The sequence below is a fragment of the Lactuca sativa genome, chromosome 8 (genome assembly GCF_002870075.4).
Source record: "Lactuca sativa cultivar Salinas chromosome 8, Lsat_Salinas_v11, whole genome shotgun sequence".
In the NCBI taxonomy this organism is placed as follows: Eukaryota; Viridiplantae; Streptophyta; class Magnoliopsida; order Asterales; family Asteraceae; genus Lactuca; species Lactuca sativa.
This window is the reverse complement of record NC_056630.2, coordinates 191,941,054-191,961,417: the sequence shown is the minus strand read 5'-3', so window position 1 is coordinate 191,961,417 and position 20,364 is coordinate 191,941,054. Positions and strand designations below refer to the sequence as shown.

Sequence of the window (20,364 nt, the reverse complement as noted above, 5' to 3'; positions counted from 1 at the left end):
ACGCAATTTCTTTTCTTTTTATTATAAATACATAAATGTTAATAGTTTTCTTAAAAATAACATGTGTGGTTTCATAGCTTCTTCCATCTAGCCAATAAATTGCATAGCTCTCAAAGCAACTTCATCGGTACTTCCAAATGCAGCTTAGCACCCAAAAAAAATGTTTCAAGTGGTTCTCAAGGAAAGTTGGTGTTTTGATTGGCATGACTTGGATTTGACTCGGGTCTGACATCTATCTGGCCTGCAGATTCTCATTCCCTGATTTGTGATGTGCTTCATTTTGGATTATTTGGAAGTTTGCACTTGAATCTGCTACCAACTTATGGTAAACTTTGTTATTTGGTCAAAAGTATTTCTTGTTCATTTGACCCTTCGTTTGATCAAAAAAGAATTCACTCGTTTCAACATGTTTTGCTTGGGTGATTGTTTGTCCGAAATTAATTTGCAATACTCGGAGAAGAATATGCATATACGAAAATACATTCATGGTCACAATTTCTCTTATGAATAATATATATATATATATATATATATATATATATATATATATATATATATATATATATATATATATATATATATATATATATGTGTATATATATATATATATATATATATATATATATATATATATATATATATATATATATATATATAGCTGCATCGATTCTTACAAATATTTAATTTTTGGGATACATTTTGTAATTTACATGTTTCCTTGTAATAACATAACTGTAAATACACTTAATTTACAATAATTACTCTTGATGTTACACAATTATGCAGTCGGGTAGGAAGCCATCATGGCAATGCCACAAAGGCCTTCTTGCGCATCAACATCTCTTTGCATCATTATGTACCCCTCTTGACCCCAACCTGTTCCCCAAGAGTTCTTCACCAGCCAATATTTAGTTCCGTCTGCACTCGCTCCATAACCAACCGCAGTAACACCATGGTCTAGTTCAGTACCACATTCTCCCGTAAACACCCCGCTAGAGTAGAATTGGAAGTCGGACCCACTAGCATCAATGGCCACAGAAATAGGCTGACTAGCTACAGCTTTCAAAAGTGCACTTTCACTATTAGCAGGAACATCTTCATGACCCGTAATCGCTGCAGCATGGTTAGATTCCTCGTTGCTGTTGCAGGTGCCATCGACTCCTTTGTACGGGTAGTTGCTCTCTGTAGTAAGGCCTTTATTGTTTAGGATGAAATCAAAGGCGTCGTCCATAAGACCGCCCTCACATCCCTGATCCTGACCACTGGTGTCGCAGTCCACGAGCTCTTGTTCGGATAGAGACACCAATTTACCTGTTTTCAGTTGGGTTATTCCTTCCATAGCTGCCACAGCTGAAAACGCCCAGCAACACCCTACAAACATATATGATGCGATATCGAGTTTAATTAAATATGGTCTTGTTAACAAACATAACTTAATTACTACTTGGACTACGTCTCAAGTTTGAAAATCCCGGTAGTAGTTTTTGCTTACCACATTGGCCTTGGTCTTTAACAGGTGTTACTGCTCCTTTCTTTCTCCAGTCCATTGATGATGGAACTGCTGTCACATTTTCATACCTGAAAGCAGAGGTCGATGGGGAACATTCGTGTGCCTTGAATCGGTTCCTTGTGCTCGTGAACTCTTGGTTTGTAAGGTCTGCAAACTCATTGACTGCTAGTTTGTAAGCTTTGTTCATGACACTGTTGGATGACTCTATGTACCGAACATTCTCTTGAAAAATCTTTGAACGTTGTTCTTTCTCATCAGCATCCTTGTACACGCGTCCATAACGAGCCATCCATTGTTCGTGGCTCTCATAGCTGGAAGTTTCAGGGAGCAGCCTAGATGTAGTGTGTGAAAGCAAAGTAGCAGAGAAGAAGATTAATACCAAAAAACTCAGGGCTGTCTGGTTTGTTGATGTCATAGTTCTGGTAGAGATAAGAAAAAATGGATGTGAATGATTGGGAATAATTTCTTTGGCCGGCTTTATATAGAATCGCATGGTTTCGTCATTGTTTAGGAAATATATCACCTTTCGTGGAAGATAAGATGTTCAATTGATATATATTAATCAAAAATTTGAGGAAAACACACATGTTACGTTGTTTAGATTTATGATTGATGCCAGTAATTTACTTGGATTTTCCTTTTGGAGTATACTCCTATTGACTAAAATTGTTTTGTGCTAATTTGTTTTCTTAACACACGCATAGGTAGGTTATGTAAAAGCTGAACATAGCTTGGCCATTATTTTGGTATGTAGTTGTGACCTATGTGAAGAAAATTCTCTAAGGGTCTGATACGTACCAGATATTTTTTTATTTCTAATTTTTTTTTTTTTTAAATTGTCTAGGTTTTAGATGTTCAAAACCCAGATATGCATGCCTTTATTCTATTTGTCTCCGTCTTGATTTATGTTAACTTTACCCACACATTCAATGCATTTGAAGAATACTATCCAGTAAAAGAATTTGATTGGTTGTACGCAATATCAATCTCATCACAACATACATTGCAATTGCAAGGAGCTTGTTATATATAATATATAATGATCCCTTCAACAAGACTTGCAGGATTCCCAAAACGATCAAGAAAAATAATATTTCAGAATTTTAATTTGGCCATAATGCATGAATGCTTCTTCACGGCCACATTTCACAAAAAATGAGTGATGCCCGATGTGATGTCTGAATTTTCCCTGAAGTCGGTTGTCACGACATGATACTCCGATACTTATTTGACTAAACCTCCTCAAAAATGACAATCAAAACGAATAGTGTGCACCAACATTGACCTTGTGCGAACTATCCCTGTCCAAGCTCATTTTCCACAATTTTACTGTAGCAAACTTGTCCACATGCCCACCAAATTAAAATGGAGAAGAAAAAAGCCAGTTTACAATGTTAACAAAGGGAAATCGTGAAAATATGTTTGAAAAGGTACAAAATGCGCTAAAGGGAAATCATTGAAAATCAAAATTGAAAAAGTATATTTAAAAACTATTCATTTTGCCATTTTTATGATTTCAATCATGATAATTGTTTCATCAATTATTTTCAATGTTAAATGTAACTTTTGATTGTATGTTATTAATTTATATTATTATTGTTTGTTAATTTAAAAACTTTTTCATCGGAAAATTTTCTCAAAATGTGGATTATTCAACCCCCTTGTTTGTTTGTGGGTGAAGAACTAAAGTTCTATTGGTGGAAATCTCTGTCCTCCACCATTTATAAGCTTTATTACCCAATACTTTTTTTTTTTTTTTTAACTTCCATCGGGTGTGAGATATGTGAAAAACCAAAGTCTCTAAAGCATTTCATTAGGAGTCGCCTCACGAAACAAACAAACACAATAGTTATTCTTTATATATAGAAAAAAAAAACTTGGTTTTTTGACAAACGAAGGTGGCTAAGGGTGACCAATAATTAAAGTGTTATGGCCGTCACCGTTTGGTACTATACTCCTGGGCTTTGAACTTCACCTTCGCCTAAAACCATGAGTGATTAGGAGTGATCGAAATGGAAATCATATTAATTTCTAAATATATCCATCCAATGTTGTCGTATTAAAAACGTTGATAGAGAACGTGGGAACATAATTGAATGATACTAGCAATGTCGTCATTTTCATGGCAACACAAATCTTTAACGGTATATATGAGGAAATTCTAATACACGACTATCAAATCAGTTTTTTCTAAGAGAAGTGTAACCGACATGATTTAGGTGTAATACTCATTGTTAGTCGGGTCCCAGTAGAGGTAGTAGAGGTATTATACAACTGTTGATTTCCCTTAACATCTCAAGAAATAAGGTCTCAGATTTCTCGAGAATCTACATGGTAGCCGTATTCGGTTTAGGATCATTTTATTTTATAAAATATAGCTGTTAGATTATACCGTAGATCGAATGTTTGACGATCAAGTCGATTTTTATGCTCTCACGATCATAATGTGTAGTAGGAGTTTAGGACATGTTTCGTCAGTATGATAAAAAAAACATTGAACCCAATATTATGTGTGTAAAATATTTCTTGTCGGGAATCATAGTTTAGGCTCCCAAGATTGAGAAAAATGATGAGGAGGTGTCGATCATGGCTGCTTGAAAAGGTTAAAAATAAAGGTTAACGGTTGTTGATGCCAAGAAGGATGTAAGGGGAAAGAGATCAAAATTAGGAGAGACGAATTGAGTATGCTACCATTAGAGGTGATCCAAAACCGTAATATGCATGGAATTATTTTGTTGAATCTAATGCCAGAGTTCCAAAAATGTGTTGCATTTTCTTTTGTGCGGTTTTTTTGTATTTCATTTTCTTATTTTCAGATGCATTTATTTCTTTTGTGATAAACTTAGAAAATATAAATAAAAATGAAGTATTATGTGGCATTTAGGGGTCCTTAGTTATAGACAAAATTTTCCAGACTATTAACAAGTTTTTAGTTTATTTACGAAACTATGCAAGGTTTGATTATCAAGACTGTTTAGATGCGGTAACCTTAATGATTCCAATGACAATTACGATTTCATGGTGTACTCCCTTACATCGAAGGTTTATTTAAATTTCATTAAGAGTGTCGTTTGTTGTGGCTTTTCAGTTTTGGACTTCCAATTTAACGGTTGGTGTAGTGTGGTTTTTCTTTAGCTTTCGATCAATTGGTTTATTACAATCTTTATCTACTAGTCAATACAATAAAAATTTGTTCTCAAGAACAACATGATTTCTTTCATTAATAATAATATATTAACAACTACGTTGTACAAAAGAAACTATATATAAAACGGCCATACATGGGCCAAAACGTAGGATTATAAATACACATAACATAAATACACGCAATTTCTTTTCTTTTTATTATAAATACATAAATGTTAATAGTTTTCTTAAAAATAACATGTGCGGTTTCATAGCTTCTTCCATCTAGCCAATAAATTGCATAGCTCTCAAAGCAACTTCATCGGTACTTCCAAATGCAGCTTAGCACCCAAAAAAAATGTTTCAAGTGGTTCTCAAGGAAAGTTGGTGTTTTGATTGGCATGACTTGGATTTGACTCGGGTCTGACATCTATCTGGCCTGCAGATTCTCATTCCCTGATTTGTGATGTGCTTCATTTTGGATTATTTGGAAGTTTGCACTTGAATCTGCTACCAACTTATGGTAAACTTTGTTATTTGGTCAAAAGTATTTCTTGTTCATTTGACCCTTCGTTTGATCAAAAAAGAATTCACTCGTTTCAACATGTTTTGCTTGGGTGATTGTTTGTCCGAAATTAATTTGCAATACTCGGAGAAGAATATGCATATACGAAAATACATTCACGGTCACAATTTCTCTTATGACTAATATATATATATATATATATATATATATATATATATATATATATATATATATATATATATATATATATATATATATATATATATATATATATATATATATATATATATATATATATAGCTGCATCGATTCTTACAAATATTTAATTTTTGGGATACATTTTGTAATTTACATGTTTCCTTGTAATAACATAACTGTAAATACACTTAATTTACAATAATTACTCTTGATGTTACACAATTATGCAGTCGGGTAGGAAGCCATCATGGCAATGCCACAAAGGCCTTCTTGCGCATCAACATCTCTTTGCATCATTATGTACCCCTCTTGACCCCAACCTGTTCCCCAAGAGTTCTTCACCAGCCAATATTTAGTTCCGTCTGCACTCGCTCCATAACCAACCGCAGTAACACCATGGTCTAGTTCAGTACCACATTCTCCCGTAAACACCCCGCTAGAGTAGAATTGGAAGTCGGACCCACTAGCATCAATGGCCACAGAAATAGGCTGACTAGCTACAGCTTTCAAAAGTGCACTTTCACTATTAGCAGGAACATCTTCATGACCCGTAATCGCTGCAGCATGGTTAGATTCCTCGTTGCTGTTGCAGGTGCCATCGACTCCTTTGTACGGGTAGTTGCTCTCTGTAGTAAGGCCTTTATTGTTTAGGATGAAATCAAAGGCGTCGTCCATAAGACCGCCCTCACATCCCTGATCCTGACCACTGGTGTCGCAGTCCACGAGCTCTTGTTCGGATAGAGACACCAATTTACCTGTTTTCAGTTGGGTTATTCCTTCCATAGCTGCCACAGCTGAAAACGCCCAGCAACACCCTACAAACATATATGATGCGATATCGAGTTTAATTAAATATGGTCTTGTTAACAAACATAACTTAATTACTACTTGGACTACGTCTCAAGTTTGAAAATCCCGGTAGTAGTTTTTGCTTACCACATTGGCCTTGGTCTTTAACAGGTGTTACTGCTCCTTTCTTTCTCCAGTCCATTGATGATGGAACTGCTGTCACATTTTCATACCTGAAAGCAGAGGTCGATGGGGAACATTCGTGTGCCTTGAATCGGTTCCTTGTGCTCGTGAACTCTTGGTTTGTAAGGTCTGCAAACTCATTGACTGCTAGTTTGTAAGCTTTGTTCATGACACTGTTGGATGACTCTATGTACCGAACATTCTCTTGAAAAATCTTTGAACGTTGTTCTTTCTCATCAGCATCCTTGTACACGCGTCCATAACGAGCCATCCATTGTTCGTGGCTCTCATAGCTGGAAGTTTCAGGGAGCAGCCTAGATGTAGTGTGTGAAAGCAAAGTAGCAGAGAAGAAGATTAATACCAAAAAACTCAGGGCTGTCTGGTTTGTTGATGTCATAGTTCTGGTAGAGATAAGAAAAAATGGATGTGAATGATTTGGAATAATTTCTTTGCCCGGCTTTATATAGAAACGCATGGTTTCGTCATTGTTTAGGAAATATATCACCTTTCGTGGAAGATAAGATGTTCAGTTGATATATATTAATCAAAAATTTGAGGAAAACACACATGTTACGTTGTTTAGATTTATGATTGATGCCACTAATTTACTTGGATTTTCCTTTTGGAGTATACTCCTATTGACTAAAATTGTTTTGTGCTAATTTGTTTTCTTAACACACGCATAGGTAGGTTATGTAAAAGCTGAACATAGCTTGGCCATTATTTTGGTATGTAGTTGTGACCTATATGAAGAAAATTCTCTAAGGGTCTGATACGTACCAGATATTTTTTTATTTCTAATTTTTTTTTAAAATTGTCTAGGTTTTAGATGTTCAAAACCCAGATATGCATGCCTTTATAATATTTGTCTCCGTCTTGATTTATGTTAACTTTACCCACACATTCAATGCATTTGAAGAATACTATCCAGTAAAAGAATTTGATTGGTTGTACGCAATATCAATCTCATCACAACATACATTGCAATTGCAAGGAGCTTGTTATATATAATATATAATGATCCCTTCAACAAGACTTGCAGGATTCCCAAAACAATCAAGAAAAATAATATTTCAGAATTTTAATTTGGCCATAATGCATGAATGCTTCTTCACGGCCACATTTCACAAAAGATGAGTGATGCCCGATGTGATGTCTGAATTTTCCCTGAAGTCGGTTGTCACGACATGATACTCCGATACTTATTTGACAAAACCTCCTCAAAAATGACAATCAAAGCGAATAGTGTGCACCAACATTGACCTTGTGCGAACTATCCCTGTCCAAGCTCATTTTCCACAATATTACTGTAGCAAACTTGTCCACATGCCCACCAAATTAAAATGGAGAAGAAAAAAGCCAGTTTACCATGTTAACAAAGGGAAATCGTGAAGATATGTTTGAAAAGGTACAAAATGTGCTAAAGGGAAATCATTGAAAATCAAAATTGAAAAAGTATATTTAAAAACTATTCATTTTGCCATTTTTATGATTTCTATCATGATAATTATTTCATCAATTATTTTCAATGTTAAATGTAACTTTTGATTGTATGTTATTAATTTATATTATTATTGTTTGTTAATTTAAAAACTTTTTCATCTGAAAATTTTCTCAAAATGTGGATTATTCAACCCCCTTGTTTGTTTGTGGGTGAAGAACTAAAGTTCTATTGGTGGAAATATCTGTCCTCCACCATTTATAAGCTTTATTACCCAATACCAATTTTTTTTTTTTAACTCCCATCGGGGTGAGATATGTGAAAAACCAAAGTCTCTAAACCATTTCATTTGGAGTCGCCTCACGAAACAAACAAACACAATAGTTATTCTTTATATATACAAAAAAAAACCTTGGTTTTTTGACAAACGAAGGTGGCTAAGGGTGACCAATAATTAAAGTGTTATGTCGGTCACCGTTTGGTACTAGACTCCTGGGCTTTCAACTTCACCTTCGCCTAAAACCATGAGTGATTAGGAGTGATCGAAATGGAAATCATATTAATTTCTAAATATATCCATCCAATGTTGTCGTATTAAAAACGTTGATAGAGAACGTGGGAACATAATTGAATGATACTAGCAATGTCGTCATTTTCATGGCAACACAAATCTTTAACGGTATATATGAGGAAATTCTAATACACGACTATCAAATCAGTTTTTTTCTAAGAGAAGTGTAACCAACATGATTTAGGTGTAATACTCATTGTTAGTCGGGTCCCAGTAGAGGTAGTAGAGGTATTATACAACTGTTGATTTCCCTTAACATCTCAAGAAACAAGGTCTCAGATTTCTCGAGAATCTACATGGTAGCCGTATTCGGTTTAGGATCATTTTATTTTATAAAATATAGCTGTTAGATTATACCGTAGATCGAATGTTTGACGATCAAGTCGATTTTTATGCTCTCACGATCATAATGTGTAGTAGGAGTTTAGGACATGTTTCGTCAGTATGATAAAAAAAACATTGAACCCAATATTATGTGTGTAAAATATTTCTTGTCGGGAATCATAGTTTAGGCTCCCAAGATTGAGAAAAATGATGAGGAGGTGTCGATCATGGCTGCTTGAAAAGGTTAAAAATAAAGGTTAACGGTTGTTGATGCCAAGAAGGATGTAAGGGGAAAGAGATCAAAATTAGGAGAGACGAATTGAGTTTGATACCATTAGAGGTGATCCAAAACCCTAATATGCATGGAATTATTTTGTTGAATCTAATGTTCCAAAAATGTGTTGCATTTTCTTTTGTGTGGTTTTTTTGTATTTCATTTTCTTATTTTCAGATGCATTTATTTCTTTTGTGATAAACTTAGAAAATATAAACAAAAATGAAGTATTATGTGGCATTTAGGAGTCCTTAGTTATAGATAAAATTTTCCAGACTATTAACAAGTTTGTAGTTTATTTACGAAAGTATGTAAGGTTTGATTATCAAGACTGTTTAGATGCGGTAACCTTAATGATTCCAATGACAATTACGATTTCATGGTGTACTCCCTTACATCGAAGGTTTATTTAAATTCCATTAAGAGTGTCGTTTGTTGTGGCTTTTCAGTTTTGGACTTCCAATTTAACGGTTGGTGTAGTGTGGTTTTTCTTTAGCTTTCGATCAATTGGTTTAGTACAATCTTTATCTACTAGTCAATACAATAAAAATTTGTTCTCAAGAACAATATGATTTCTTTCATTAAGAATAATATATTAACAACTACGCTGTACAAAAGAAACTATATATAAAACGGCCATACATGGGCCAAAACGTAGGATTATAAATACACATAACATAAATACACGCAATTTCTTTTCTTTTTATTATAAATACATAAATGTTAATAGTTTTCTTAAAAATAACATGTGTGTTCTCATAGCTTCTTCCATCTAGCTAATAAATTGCATAGCTCTCAAAGAAACTTCATCGATACTTCCAAATGCAGCTTAGCACCCAAAAAAAATGTTTCAAGTGGTTCTCAAGGAAAGTTGGTGTTTTGATTGGCATGACTTGGATTTGACTCGGGTCTCTCATCTATCTTGCCTGCAGATTCTCATTCCCTGATTTGTGATGTCCTTCATTTTGGATTATTTGGAAGTTTGCACTTGAATCTGCTACCAACTTATGGTAAGCTTTGTTATTTAGTCAAAAGTATTTCTTGTTCATTTGACCCTTCGTTTGATCAAAAAAGAATTCACTCGTTTCAACATGTTTTGCTTGGGTGATTGTTTGTCCGAAATTTGCTATACTCGGAGAAGAATATGCATATACGAAAATACATTCACGGTCACAATTTCTCTTATGAATAATATATATAGTTGCATCCCTACAAATATTTAATTTTTGGGATACATTTTGTAATTTACATGTTCCCTTGTAATAACATAACTGTAAATACACTTAATTTACAATAATTACTCATGATGTTACCCAATTATGCAGTCGGGTAGGAAGCCATCATGGCAATGCCACAAAGGCCTTCTTGCGCATCAACATCTCTTTGCATCATTATGTACCCCTCTTGACCCCAACCTGTTCCCCAAGAGTTCTTCACCAGCCAATATTTAGTTCCGTCTGCACTCGCTCCATAACCAACTGCAGTAACACCATGGTCTAGTTCAGTACCACATTCTCCTGTAAACACCCCGCTAGAGTAGAATTGGAAGTCGGACCCACTAGCATCAATGGCCACAGAAATAGGCTGACTAGCTACAGCTTTCAAAAGTGCACTTTCACTATTAGCAGGAACATCTTCATGACCCGTAATCGCTGCAGCATGGTTAGATTCCTCGTTGCTGTTGCAGGTGCCATCGACTCCTTTGTACGGGTAGTTGCTCTCTGTAGTAAGGCCTTTATTGTTTAGGATGAAATCAAAGGCGTCGTCCATAAGACCGCCCTCACATCCCTGATCCTGACCACTGGTGTCGCAGTCCACGAGCTCTTGTTCGGATAGGGACACCAATTTACCTGTTTTCAGTTGGGTTATTCCTTCCATAGCTGCCACAGCTGAAAACGCCCAGCAACACCCTACAAACATATATGAGGCGATATCGAGTTTAATTAAATATGGTCTTGTTCACAAACATAACTTAATTACTACTTGGACTACGTCTCAAGTTTGAAAATCCAGGTAGTAGTTTTTGCTTACCACATTGGCCTTGGTCTTTAACAGGTGTTACTGCGCCTTTCTTTCTCCAGTCCATTGATGATGGAACTGCTGTCACATTTTCATACCTGAAAGCAGAGGCCGATGGGGAACATTCGTGTGCCTTGAATCGGTTCCTTGTGCTCGTGAACTCTTGGTTTGTAAGGTCTGCAAACTCATTGACTGCTAGTTTGTAAGCTTTGTTCATGACACTGTTGGATGACTCTATGTACCGAACATTCTCTTGAAAAATCTTTGAACGTTGTTCTTTCTCATCAGCATCCTTGTACACGCGTCCATAACGAGCCATCCATTGTTCGTGGCTCTCATAGCTGGAAGTTTCAGGGAGCAACCTAGATGTAGTGTGTGAAAGAAAAGTAGCAGAGAAGAAGATTAATACCAAAAAACTCAGGGCTGTCTGGTTTGTTGATGTCATAGTTCTGGTAGAGATAAGAAAAAATGGATGTGAATGAATTGGAATAATTTCTTTGCCCACAGGTCGGCTTTATATAGAAACGCATGGTTTCGTCATTTTTTGGGAAACGAAATATGTATTTCACCGTTCGTAGAAGATAAGATGTTCAGTTGATATATATTAATCAAAAATATGAGGAAAACACACATGTTACGTTGTTTAGATTTATGATTGATGCCACTAATTTGCTTGGATTTTCCTTTTGGACTATACTCCTAATGACTAAAATTGTTGTGTGCTAATTTGTTTTCTTAACATAGGCATAGGTAGGTTATGTAAAAGCTTAACATAACTTGACCATTATTTTGGAATGTAGTTGTGTCCTATACGAAAGAAATTCTCTAAGGGTATGATACGTACAATATATTTTTTATTTCTAACTTCTTTTAATTGTCTGGCTTTTAGATGTTCCTAAACGCAGATATGAATGCCTTTATTCGATTTGTCTCCATCTTGGTTTATGTTAATTTTACTAGGGCAGTAAAAAAATTTGATTGGTTGTACGCAATATCAATCTCATCACAACATAAATTGCAATTGCAAGGAGCTTGTTATAAAGAAAAATAATATTGATCCCTTGAACAAGATTTGCAGTATGGCCAACACGATAAAGAAAAATAATATTTCAAAATTTTAAATTGGCCCTAATGCATGAATGCTTCTTCGCGGTCACTTTTCACAATCAATGAGTGATGTCCGACGTCTGAATTTTCCTCATAAGTTGGTTGTCACAACATCATACTCCAATACTCATTTGACAAAACCTCCCCTAAAATGAGAATCAAAATGTGTAGTGTGCACCAACAATTATCTTGTGCCACCTCTCCCTTTCCAAACTCATTTGTGTGAATGCAAGGATTTGCATGGCGAAGGTTTGATAGCTCAACCATTAAGTTAACTTAAGATCCATGATTTCTAATAATAGAGATCCAATCAAGTGTGGTAAACCATTAATTCTTGTCTCGGAATAGAGAAAATCAACAAAGTTCTCACAATTGAATAATAATAAGTATGAACAATGTAATGTAATTCAAGAAAAAGAAGAATGTAAGAGAGAATGATTGACCGGAGGATTCTTGATTAGAGGGAAAAGGATATGCACACATCTCTATCTTGATACAAAGATGACAACTCCTTAAATAGTCAAGGGATGACTAAAAGACAAATCAGATAATGTGCGCATGGACTGAGAGACTTCTGAAGATCAACAGACTGACACCGCCCTTGATGTTGATCTTTTCTTTTGTACTATACTAGAAAACAATAATAATAATAATACAAAATAGTACTTGCAACAATTAATGCATTACAGACACAAAATGTTTCTAAACAATCATAGATCTCGGGCTGTTCTTCACTTCGGAACATGTTCACTTCAGTGTCAATCTTCATCTCGGAAGTCTTCATATCAGATTGCATAAGAATCACTTTTCTATGTTCCAACAATCTCACCTTAAGTGAAATTTGCAATCTTTTGACTTGTCACTTGGCTTCATAAAAGACAAATAGGTTAACACTCTAGAGGTAGCTTTAGACCTCAATGTACCATTGAAGATGCTCAATAAATTTCTTCTGGATGTGTTCAGAAGAATCACTCTTTGCAGCATTTGAAATGAACTTTTGAAAAATATGGGTTGGAACGAGATGTGTCTCAAGAACTCGTAAAAATTCTTTTTGATTTGTCTATTTCTTGAGATAGACAAAACCAAGTTTCGGATCTCCAATAGGTCCTTCACCTAAGATTTGAGCTTCAGGAAGCTTAGTGCTAATTTTAGCCAATAGATTTTAAGTTCTGAACAGGTGAGCAAACTCCACATCGGATCTACAATATTCAGCAATGTAGTCCTTGAGAAAGCTGATAGTAGTGTTGAAAGCTCAAATGCTAGATTCATTTTTCTGATGATCTTTGAGATGAACATCCATGGTAAGAATTTCGTTCGGATTCATCGAAGGAAAGTCAGCATCAGTGATTGTAACAGTGGTTTCCTTGTTCTGAGATATGAAGTATCTGTAAAGAAGACAATCGAGATCAAACTTGATTTAAACCTTTTTACCATAACCAACAGTCTTGGTAATTCTTTTTCGAGACCACACTTCCTTTTGAGATTGTGAATTTATGGAATAAAAGGTTCTCAATCTCTCACTCTCAGTTCGGATGATGGTTTGTGGATAATCAGATGCATGTAATAGTGCGAACTTGATGTAGAAGTGTCTATGGGGAAATATTGGTAAGTCAAGTTGGTCTCAGTCATTTTTGGAAGATCAAAATACATGAAGGGCACAAAATGAATGTCATGCAAGATTCCTTCTCGAAAAACCGGAGAAATGCCCAGCATCGGATTGGGATTATCTTTCAATGCTTAAATATGGATGCTTTCTTCCATAGCATGTTGCATTTGTTCTTTGGACCAGCCCTCAGACTTTTTTAATGACTTCACTAGGCTGTCTAGTTCGAAAGAGATCCTCTTTCCCTTGTCTTCGATAGGACCTTCTTGAGTAAGAATAGATGATATGATTTGTTGACCAGATTGATTGATGAGCAGCTCGGATAGAGGAGGAACCAAAGGCTCTTTAGGAAGCTCATCAGGTTTCCTGGTGGGAGAACCAATGTTGCAAAACTCGGCCTACTCGGCCGAGTACTCAAAATCGGCCCTCCACCGAGGCAAGTTATGTGAACTCGGAAAAAAAAACTTGGATTAAGTCAAACTCAGTAAAAAAATCGGTCAACCTCGGTCAAAATCTCTCTAACTCGGGCCTACTCGATCTTGCTCTGGCCTGCTCGGTCAACAAATTCAAACTCGGCCTAATCGGTCAAATTTGGTCAAAGGATTAAAATTGTCATAAAAAGAGAAAAAAATAAAGAATTTCAAGATTAATATGTATAATACACTTAATGATTTATTATTTAACACACACGTATCTAATTTTGTTATATATTTCAAGTAAATTATGATTTTAACTTATGATTTTGACATATATAATTTTCCTAAAAATATTTCTACATGAATTACCGAATCCAAGTACTCCCGAGTACTCGCTACTTAGCAGTCGGCCGAGCAGGCACTGAGTAGCGAGTTCTACAACCTTGGGGAGAACCTTCATCAATTTGGACAATCCTCGGAGCAGGAATTGGAGAAGGCATTGGATGAGTGGCTCGGAAAGCATCAAACGTCAATTTTGTTTTTAACTTTTCCATGGCGTGACTCCTTTTGAAGGCTTCTGATAGAGATGATGGCCAAGAGACTAAGGACCATTTCGTCGTATCTTCTTCTGAAAGGATTTTTGAGATGATATATTGTTCCCTGATGGCTTGAAGTCCAATAATCGCATTATTCACCAGATCATTTTCGTCAAATTCATCTTCTTCTTCAAAAGCTTCTACGCTGATGATTTCTTCATCTGTAGTTTCATCTCGGAGCGCATAGTCTAAGATAGGTTTCCATTGAACCATCTTCTCTCCCCCTATTGCATGGGAAGGCCCTGCCTCATATGCAAGCAATGCATCTGATTGCAAATTGTCCAAGCGTTCGAACACATGTTGAAAGCTCGTGTTGATTTGATTAGAAAGTGAATCATAAGCATTGGCAGTTGGAGTTTGGGCTTTGATATGGTCAAAAGTTTCTTCCATTATTAACAGAAGCTCATCAAACTTGTGTTTTAGAGTATTCACAAAGTGTTGAGCTGATCAAATGACCTTTATGAGAACTTCTTACATCACCATGTTCATGGCATCCTTGTGAAGAATTTCCTTCTCCAATATCTGAATTTGCTTTTCATGATGAACATGAGTCTGCTTGATAAGTTCGTTAGTAGCAGAGATCATGTCATCGTGGATCTTAAGCATGGTAGACGTGGTAGATATGTGATGATCAAGATTTGTTTTATAACATTCCTTGGCCTCAAGCAAAGAGATTTAATCACAAGATCGAGTTTTGAGTCAAGTGGTTTAACCTTTTCATTGACCTTGTAAACCTTAGAATTAGCCGTCACAACGTTGTCTCAGAGTTCCAAAAGAGTAAATGGATCAAAAATGTTTTCGTCTAAGGATCATGTGTTCGAAGTAGAACTTTATGACTTCTTATCATTATCAATTTCATTGTCTTATGAGTCTTCAAGATCCTTGGCATCATTGTTTTAATCATCTTGAGATGGATTTTCTTGATCGCCATCGAAGGTAGTTTATGGATGGCGAGAGATGATGTTGAGTCCTTCTTGATTTTCTTCTCCTTCCATTATGTCTTAGGAAGAAGAAGGTCCAAAGTCAAAAAGAGCCTTGGAGGAGGAAGGTTTTTGCAATAGGTTGAAGGTAGTAGGAACTAGGATGACACTAGCGGTTGTGTTATCATCTTCAAACATGATCTCATCGGAGAGATCTTCATCATTGGGCTTGGGAGTTTTAGAGATGGGCGTGGAGACATGAAAATCATTTGTATCATCAGTCTTCAAAGGAGGATCATCCAACACAAAGGTTGTATTAGGAATTTCTCCGGCAGCAACTTCTTCATTTCAAGGAGGATCACCCACTATATCGTCAAGAGTGGGAACTTATGCATTCGCTTTAGAATTCAAAGCATTAAGAAATGGTTGGAGTTCTTGATCATTCTCTTCGTCTAATGGAAGAGTGAAGGAAATGTGAATTTTGACTGCCCATTGACGCATGGGGATGAGAGTGTATTCAACTTGGTCTTAGGTAAGCTTTGGATGCCTTGTGTGAGCTCTGATGGCAAAATTAACCCAATAGTTATTAAAAATACATGATCGTCCTTTACATGTGGTAGGTATCGGATCAATTGAGACTTTGAGGTGGGAGGGACGACTCTTGTCTCGTAAAGCTTGGAATCAGTGGTAGTGGTCACTGATTGTACTTGTGTAGAAATGAGATGGTGATTCAAATTGACTCATGGGTTTGTCCTAATGGCCTCCAAGGGAGTTTGCTCAATACCAGCACCACCATTTTTAGAAGGTGCAGGTAGATTATGTGTAGATTCCCTGTAAGTGTATGTAGAGTGTGATATTGAAACTCCGAAGGGTACTTCGGAATAGTGGTTAGGCGGAGTAGGTAGAGACCTAGAGTCAAGTCTAGATCCGATCCGTGAATCCTGGTGAGAGGATTCAGCAGTGTTGGTTCTCTTTTTGGCCTTCGGTTTTGAGGGTGATCATTTTCGCTTCTTGGAAATTTTCTTTCTTTGTCCTTCTGAAGTGGTGGATTTATTCTCTTATGAGGCTAATTCATCTGAGACTGGGGCAGATTGTGTTGAAAACAACCGAATTCTTAAGATGTTGTTTTAGATGTAGAGATTCGGAAGGAATAACAGCCAACATGTGTTGGGGTAGACGTCGGGTAGGTCCAAAAGAGGTTTGACCGGGTAACCTATAAGTCTTAATTGTTTTAAAAGATTAGTATACCTCTCGCATGTCAGAGTTGATTGGAATGGCTACATGGAGCTTATAGTACAGCTATTGAAGAGTCAGAGCCCAGAATCTCGGACTCGAAATCTCATTTGCCTTACTCTTATCGGTAAACTTCCTGAAGTCTTGCCAAAGGACTTCTGGTAGATCAACAGTGTTGGCTCTTCCAGTGAAGATGATGTAGACGACATAGAGCCAATCTTTGCTCATCGTGTCCGTTTATCCATGCTTTATGGATAATCCTCTGAGGATGAGATGCATTAGGATGGTCCAAATCCTAGGAACAACAGCTTTCTTGAACTCGTTGGCTTTGAATTTGCCATTGTACCCAATCTGAGAGAGGAACGATTGAAATTCGTCTAAGGTGGGTTCCTTCACTCAAAAACCTTGAAGGTTTTCTGCAACTTCAATTACACAAAGAAATGTTGCTTTGTGCACATGTACAATATGATCGTCTATTATTTTCACTTCAAGAACACCATCTTCGATCTTTACACGTTCAAAAGCTTTGTATAGAAGCCTAAGAGGATGTTATGGTTGGGGATTTTGGAAAGAGGAATGGCGATAGGACGTCTAGCTATGAACATGATCATGATCCTGACGGACGCATCGTAGTCCATAGGATCGAGGGAAAATATTTGGGTAGTTTCCCTAAGAATGGTTTCAGTTGAAGATGATGAGGCTGACCCCTTTGATGATCTCTTCTTATTTTCAGTTTTGGAAGTTTTTGATGCCATTGAAAAGATTAAATAACGTTTAAGAACAAGAGAGTACAGTTGAGAGGTTCTAGGAAGGCGATAGCCAAAAGTGAGAAAAGTAGGAATAGTTAGGATTCAAAATCCTTATATATGTGGATGTTTATGGGTCAGGTCGAATAGTTGAATGATGACACCCAAAAAAGGAAACGGGTTGCATTAAATGCTTAGGTCTAAAAGACCTTCCTAAGTGATAGTTAGTAACCATGAGATGGGACGTTTGTTTGTTCAATTTGGAAAACTATCAATTCAATTCATAAACACTCGGTACATTTATTGGAATGCATGTCGAAAGCATTTTTATTGGGAATGAAGAGGATAATCATAAAGAAATTACCATTTAAATCATCATGAGAAAACGTTTCAGAATTAATTCTTAAATGATAACCTTAAAATTCATTTATTGAAGATTTAAGAGAATCACATAATGATCAAGTTTCGAGATGGAGGTGACTTAAGATACTTCTAAAGAGGTTTGAAAGCATCATTGGTACTTCATATATGCCTAGAGATGGCACAAACTCTAAATGAATATCAGAGATATCAACGAATGAAGATCTTAAGGATCATATTTTCAAAAGCTTAGATTTGAGAAGTTCCGAGAGATGAAGTGTAACAACGTAAATTTTCAAAACAATTTTTCCATTTCAAAATATAATAAAATTCATATGTAATATCAAAATCCATGTATCAACATCATCTCAATAAAAAATCCCAAGATCTCAATGTAAATAAAACTCCATCTGTGTGTACGGTCATGTCGGCGCCTTCCTGCGATCCTCACTAGTACCTAAAATACATAACACACAACACGGTAAGCATAAATGCTTAGTGAGTCCCAAAAATAACACATCCAACACATACGCCATTCGAGGCTACAGTACGACCCTTCGGTCGATGTGTCTCAGCGGGACCCTCTAGTCCCGTAGGTCGTTGGACCCTCTGGTCCTGTCATAGCTCGTTGTACCCTTCGATCCGGTCTGTATCGTTGGACCCTTCGGTCCGGTCTATATCGTTGGACCCTCTGGTCCGGTCTATACAACACATAGCATGCATATATCACAATGCACATAATCTCATACATACACATAGCACACAAGACCCTCCGGTCTACACATAGATACCACTCTAGGTAATGTATAGTGAGAAGACTCACCTCGGTTAACTCGGATAATCTCGCACACGAATATACTGATCTAGCCCCCGCCTAATCACATAAACAATATCCTCAAATAAATAATGGCTCTCAAGGGCTATATTAAATCCCTTTCTACAATCCCACAGAAAGGCAAAAGACCATTTTACCCCTCCTTAACCCAAAAGTTCAAATGTTGACGAAAACCCTAAAAGTCAACGAAAGTAAACAGGGGGCAGTACGCGGGGCGTACTCCGGCTAACCAGAATCGGGGGACTCGATCCCCTACGCGACGCGTACTGGGATTACGCCCAGCATAAGTCCCAGTTTCCCATTCTCAAAAGTTTTGGTCTGAATCGATTAAGACAACGGTTCATATCACAGATCTAGGTACTCTACTGCCTCCTCAACCATAAATTCGAAACCTTTAGACCTTTGCATGGCTAAGAAAGTTATAACTTCTTCCAACCTCTTATCTCCTTTCTTCATTAAGACCAAAACCCATGTATGACTCCATAATGACAACCAAGTTTGGATTCTTAAGCATCTACAACACATCCAAAGTTGAAATGGGATAGATCAAGGCTTATGGGGACCATTTACTCAAAAAGTCTCCATCTTGGGACAAAACCCTAAGAAATTGGACCATGAAACCCAAAACCAAAATGAAGAGGAAAGTTCTAAGATTTTTACCTCCAAGTGATGTTCCCACCCTTGCAAAGCTCAAATCCAAAGTTTGCACTCCAAGACTAGCTTCCACAATGATCCTCTTTTCTTCTTCACAAACACACAAAGGAACTTCCAAGCTCAAAAGCACATACACAGGTTAAGAATGAAGGGTAGCTCTCTCTTAGGGTTTCACTCTCTGAAATGGTGGCTGAGGATAAGGCCATCACATTCCTTATAAAGGGCTCAAGCCACAATTAGGGTTTTGCATCTGGGCCGGTTACGCCCGACGTAACCTTGGTACGCCCAGCGTACCCAACCGGGTCCGCGTCTAACTTAAGTGCATGAGTACGCGCAGTGTACTCTTCAGTACGTCCAGCGTACTCATTTTCCATACACTTCTTTTAAGAGATAAACTTGACAACTTAGAAAGGAAGAAGGGTTAAATATGTGTACTTGAATTTCAGGATGTTACAATTCTGCCCCACTAGAACCAGACTTCGCCCTCGAAGTCTTATGCCGTAAACAACCCCGGATGCTGCTCCAGCATCTCTGACTCCGGCTCCCAAATCAGCTCGGACCCTCTCCGATGTTGCCACTGGACCTAGACCAGGGGCACCTCCTTGTTCCTCAGAACCTTGATCTTTCGATCCACAATCACGATTGGCCTCTCAACATAATTCAGGATCACATCCACCTGAATGTCCTCTAGCGGTAAAACTACCGTCTCGTCAGAAATACACTTCCTCAACTGAGACACGTGGAAGGTATCATGTATCTGGCTCAACCGCAGGTAGCTCCAAACGGTATGCTACCCTGCCCACCCTAGCGGTCACCCTGAAATGACCAATGTACCGGGGTCCTAGCTTGCCCCTCTTCCTAAATCGTATCATTCCCTTCCAAAGAGATACCTTCAGGAGTACGAAGTCTCCCACCTAGAACTAGAGCACGGAC

At 37.0% G+C, this 20,364-nt stretch overlaps 3 protein-coding genes across 3 annotated transcripts; all 3 read right to left on the bottom strand.

The window, feature by feature from the left end:
* Positions 1-778: 778 nt before the first annotated feature.
* LOC128127610 (senescence-specific cysteine protease SAG39-like) lies at positions 779-1,925 on the bottom strand. Its single transcript, XM_052766256.1, has 2 exons — positions 1,493-1,925; positions 779-1,371 (listed from the first exon to the last, which is right to left on the bottom strand). Exons 1-2 carry the CDS (start codon positions 1,923-1,925, stop codon positions 779-781), a joined length of 1,026 nt encoding a protein of 341 aa, XP_052622216.1.
* A 3,657-nt stretch (positions 1,926-5,582) lies between these two features.
* LOC128127603 (senescence-specific cysteine protease SAG39-like) lies at positions 5,583-6,729 on the bottom strand. Its single transcript, XM_052766247.1, has 2 exons — positions 6,297-6,729; positions 5,583-6,175 (listed from the first exon to the last, which is right to left on the bottom strand). Exons 1-2 carry the CDS (start codon positions 6,727-6,729, stop codon positions 5,583-5,585), a joined length of 1,026 nt encoding a protein of 341 aa, XP_052622207.1.
* A 3,382-nt stretch (positions 6,730-10,111) lies between these two features.
* On the bottom strand, positions 10,112-11,512 carry LOC111899272 (senescence-specific cysteine protease SAG39). The gene is made up of 2 exons (XM_023895130.3): positions 10,974-11,512; positions 10,112-10,852 (listed from the first exon to the last, which is right to left on the bottom strand). Exons 1-2 carry the CDS (start codon positions 11,404-11,406, stop codon positions 10,260-10,262), a joined length of 1,026 nt encoding a protein of 341 aa, XP_023750898.1. The 5' UTR covers positions 11,407-11,512; the 3' UTR covers positions 10,112-10,259.
* Between the last annotated feature and the right edge of the window lie 8,852 nt (positions 11,513-20,364).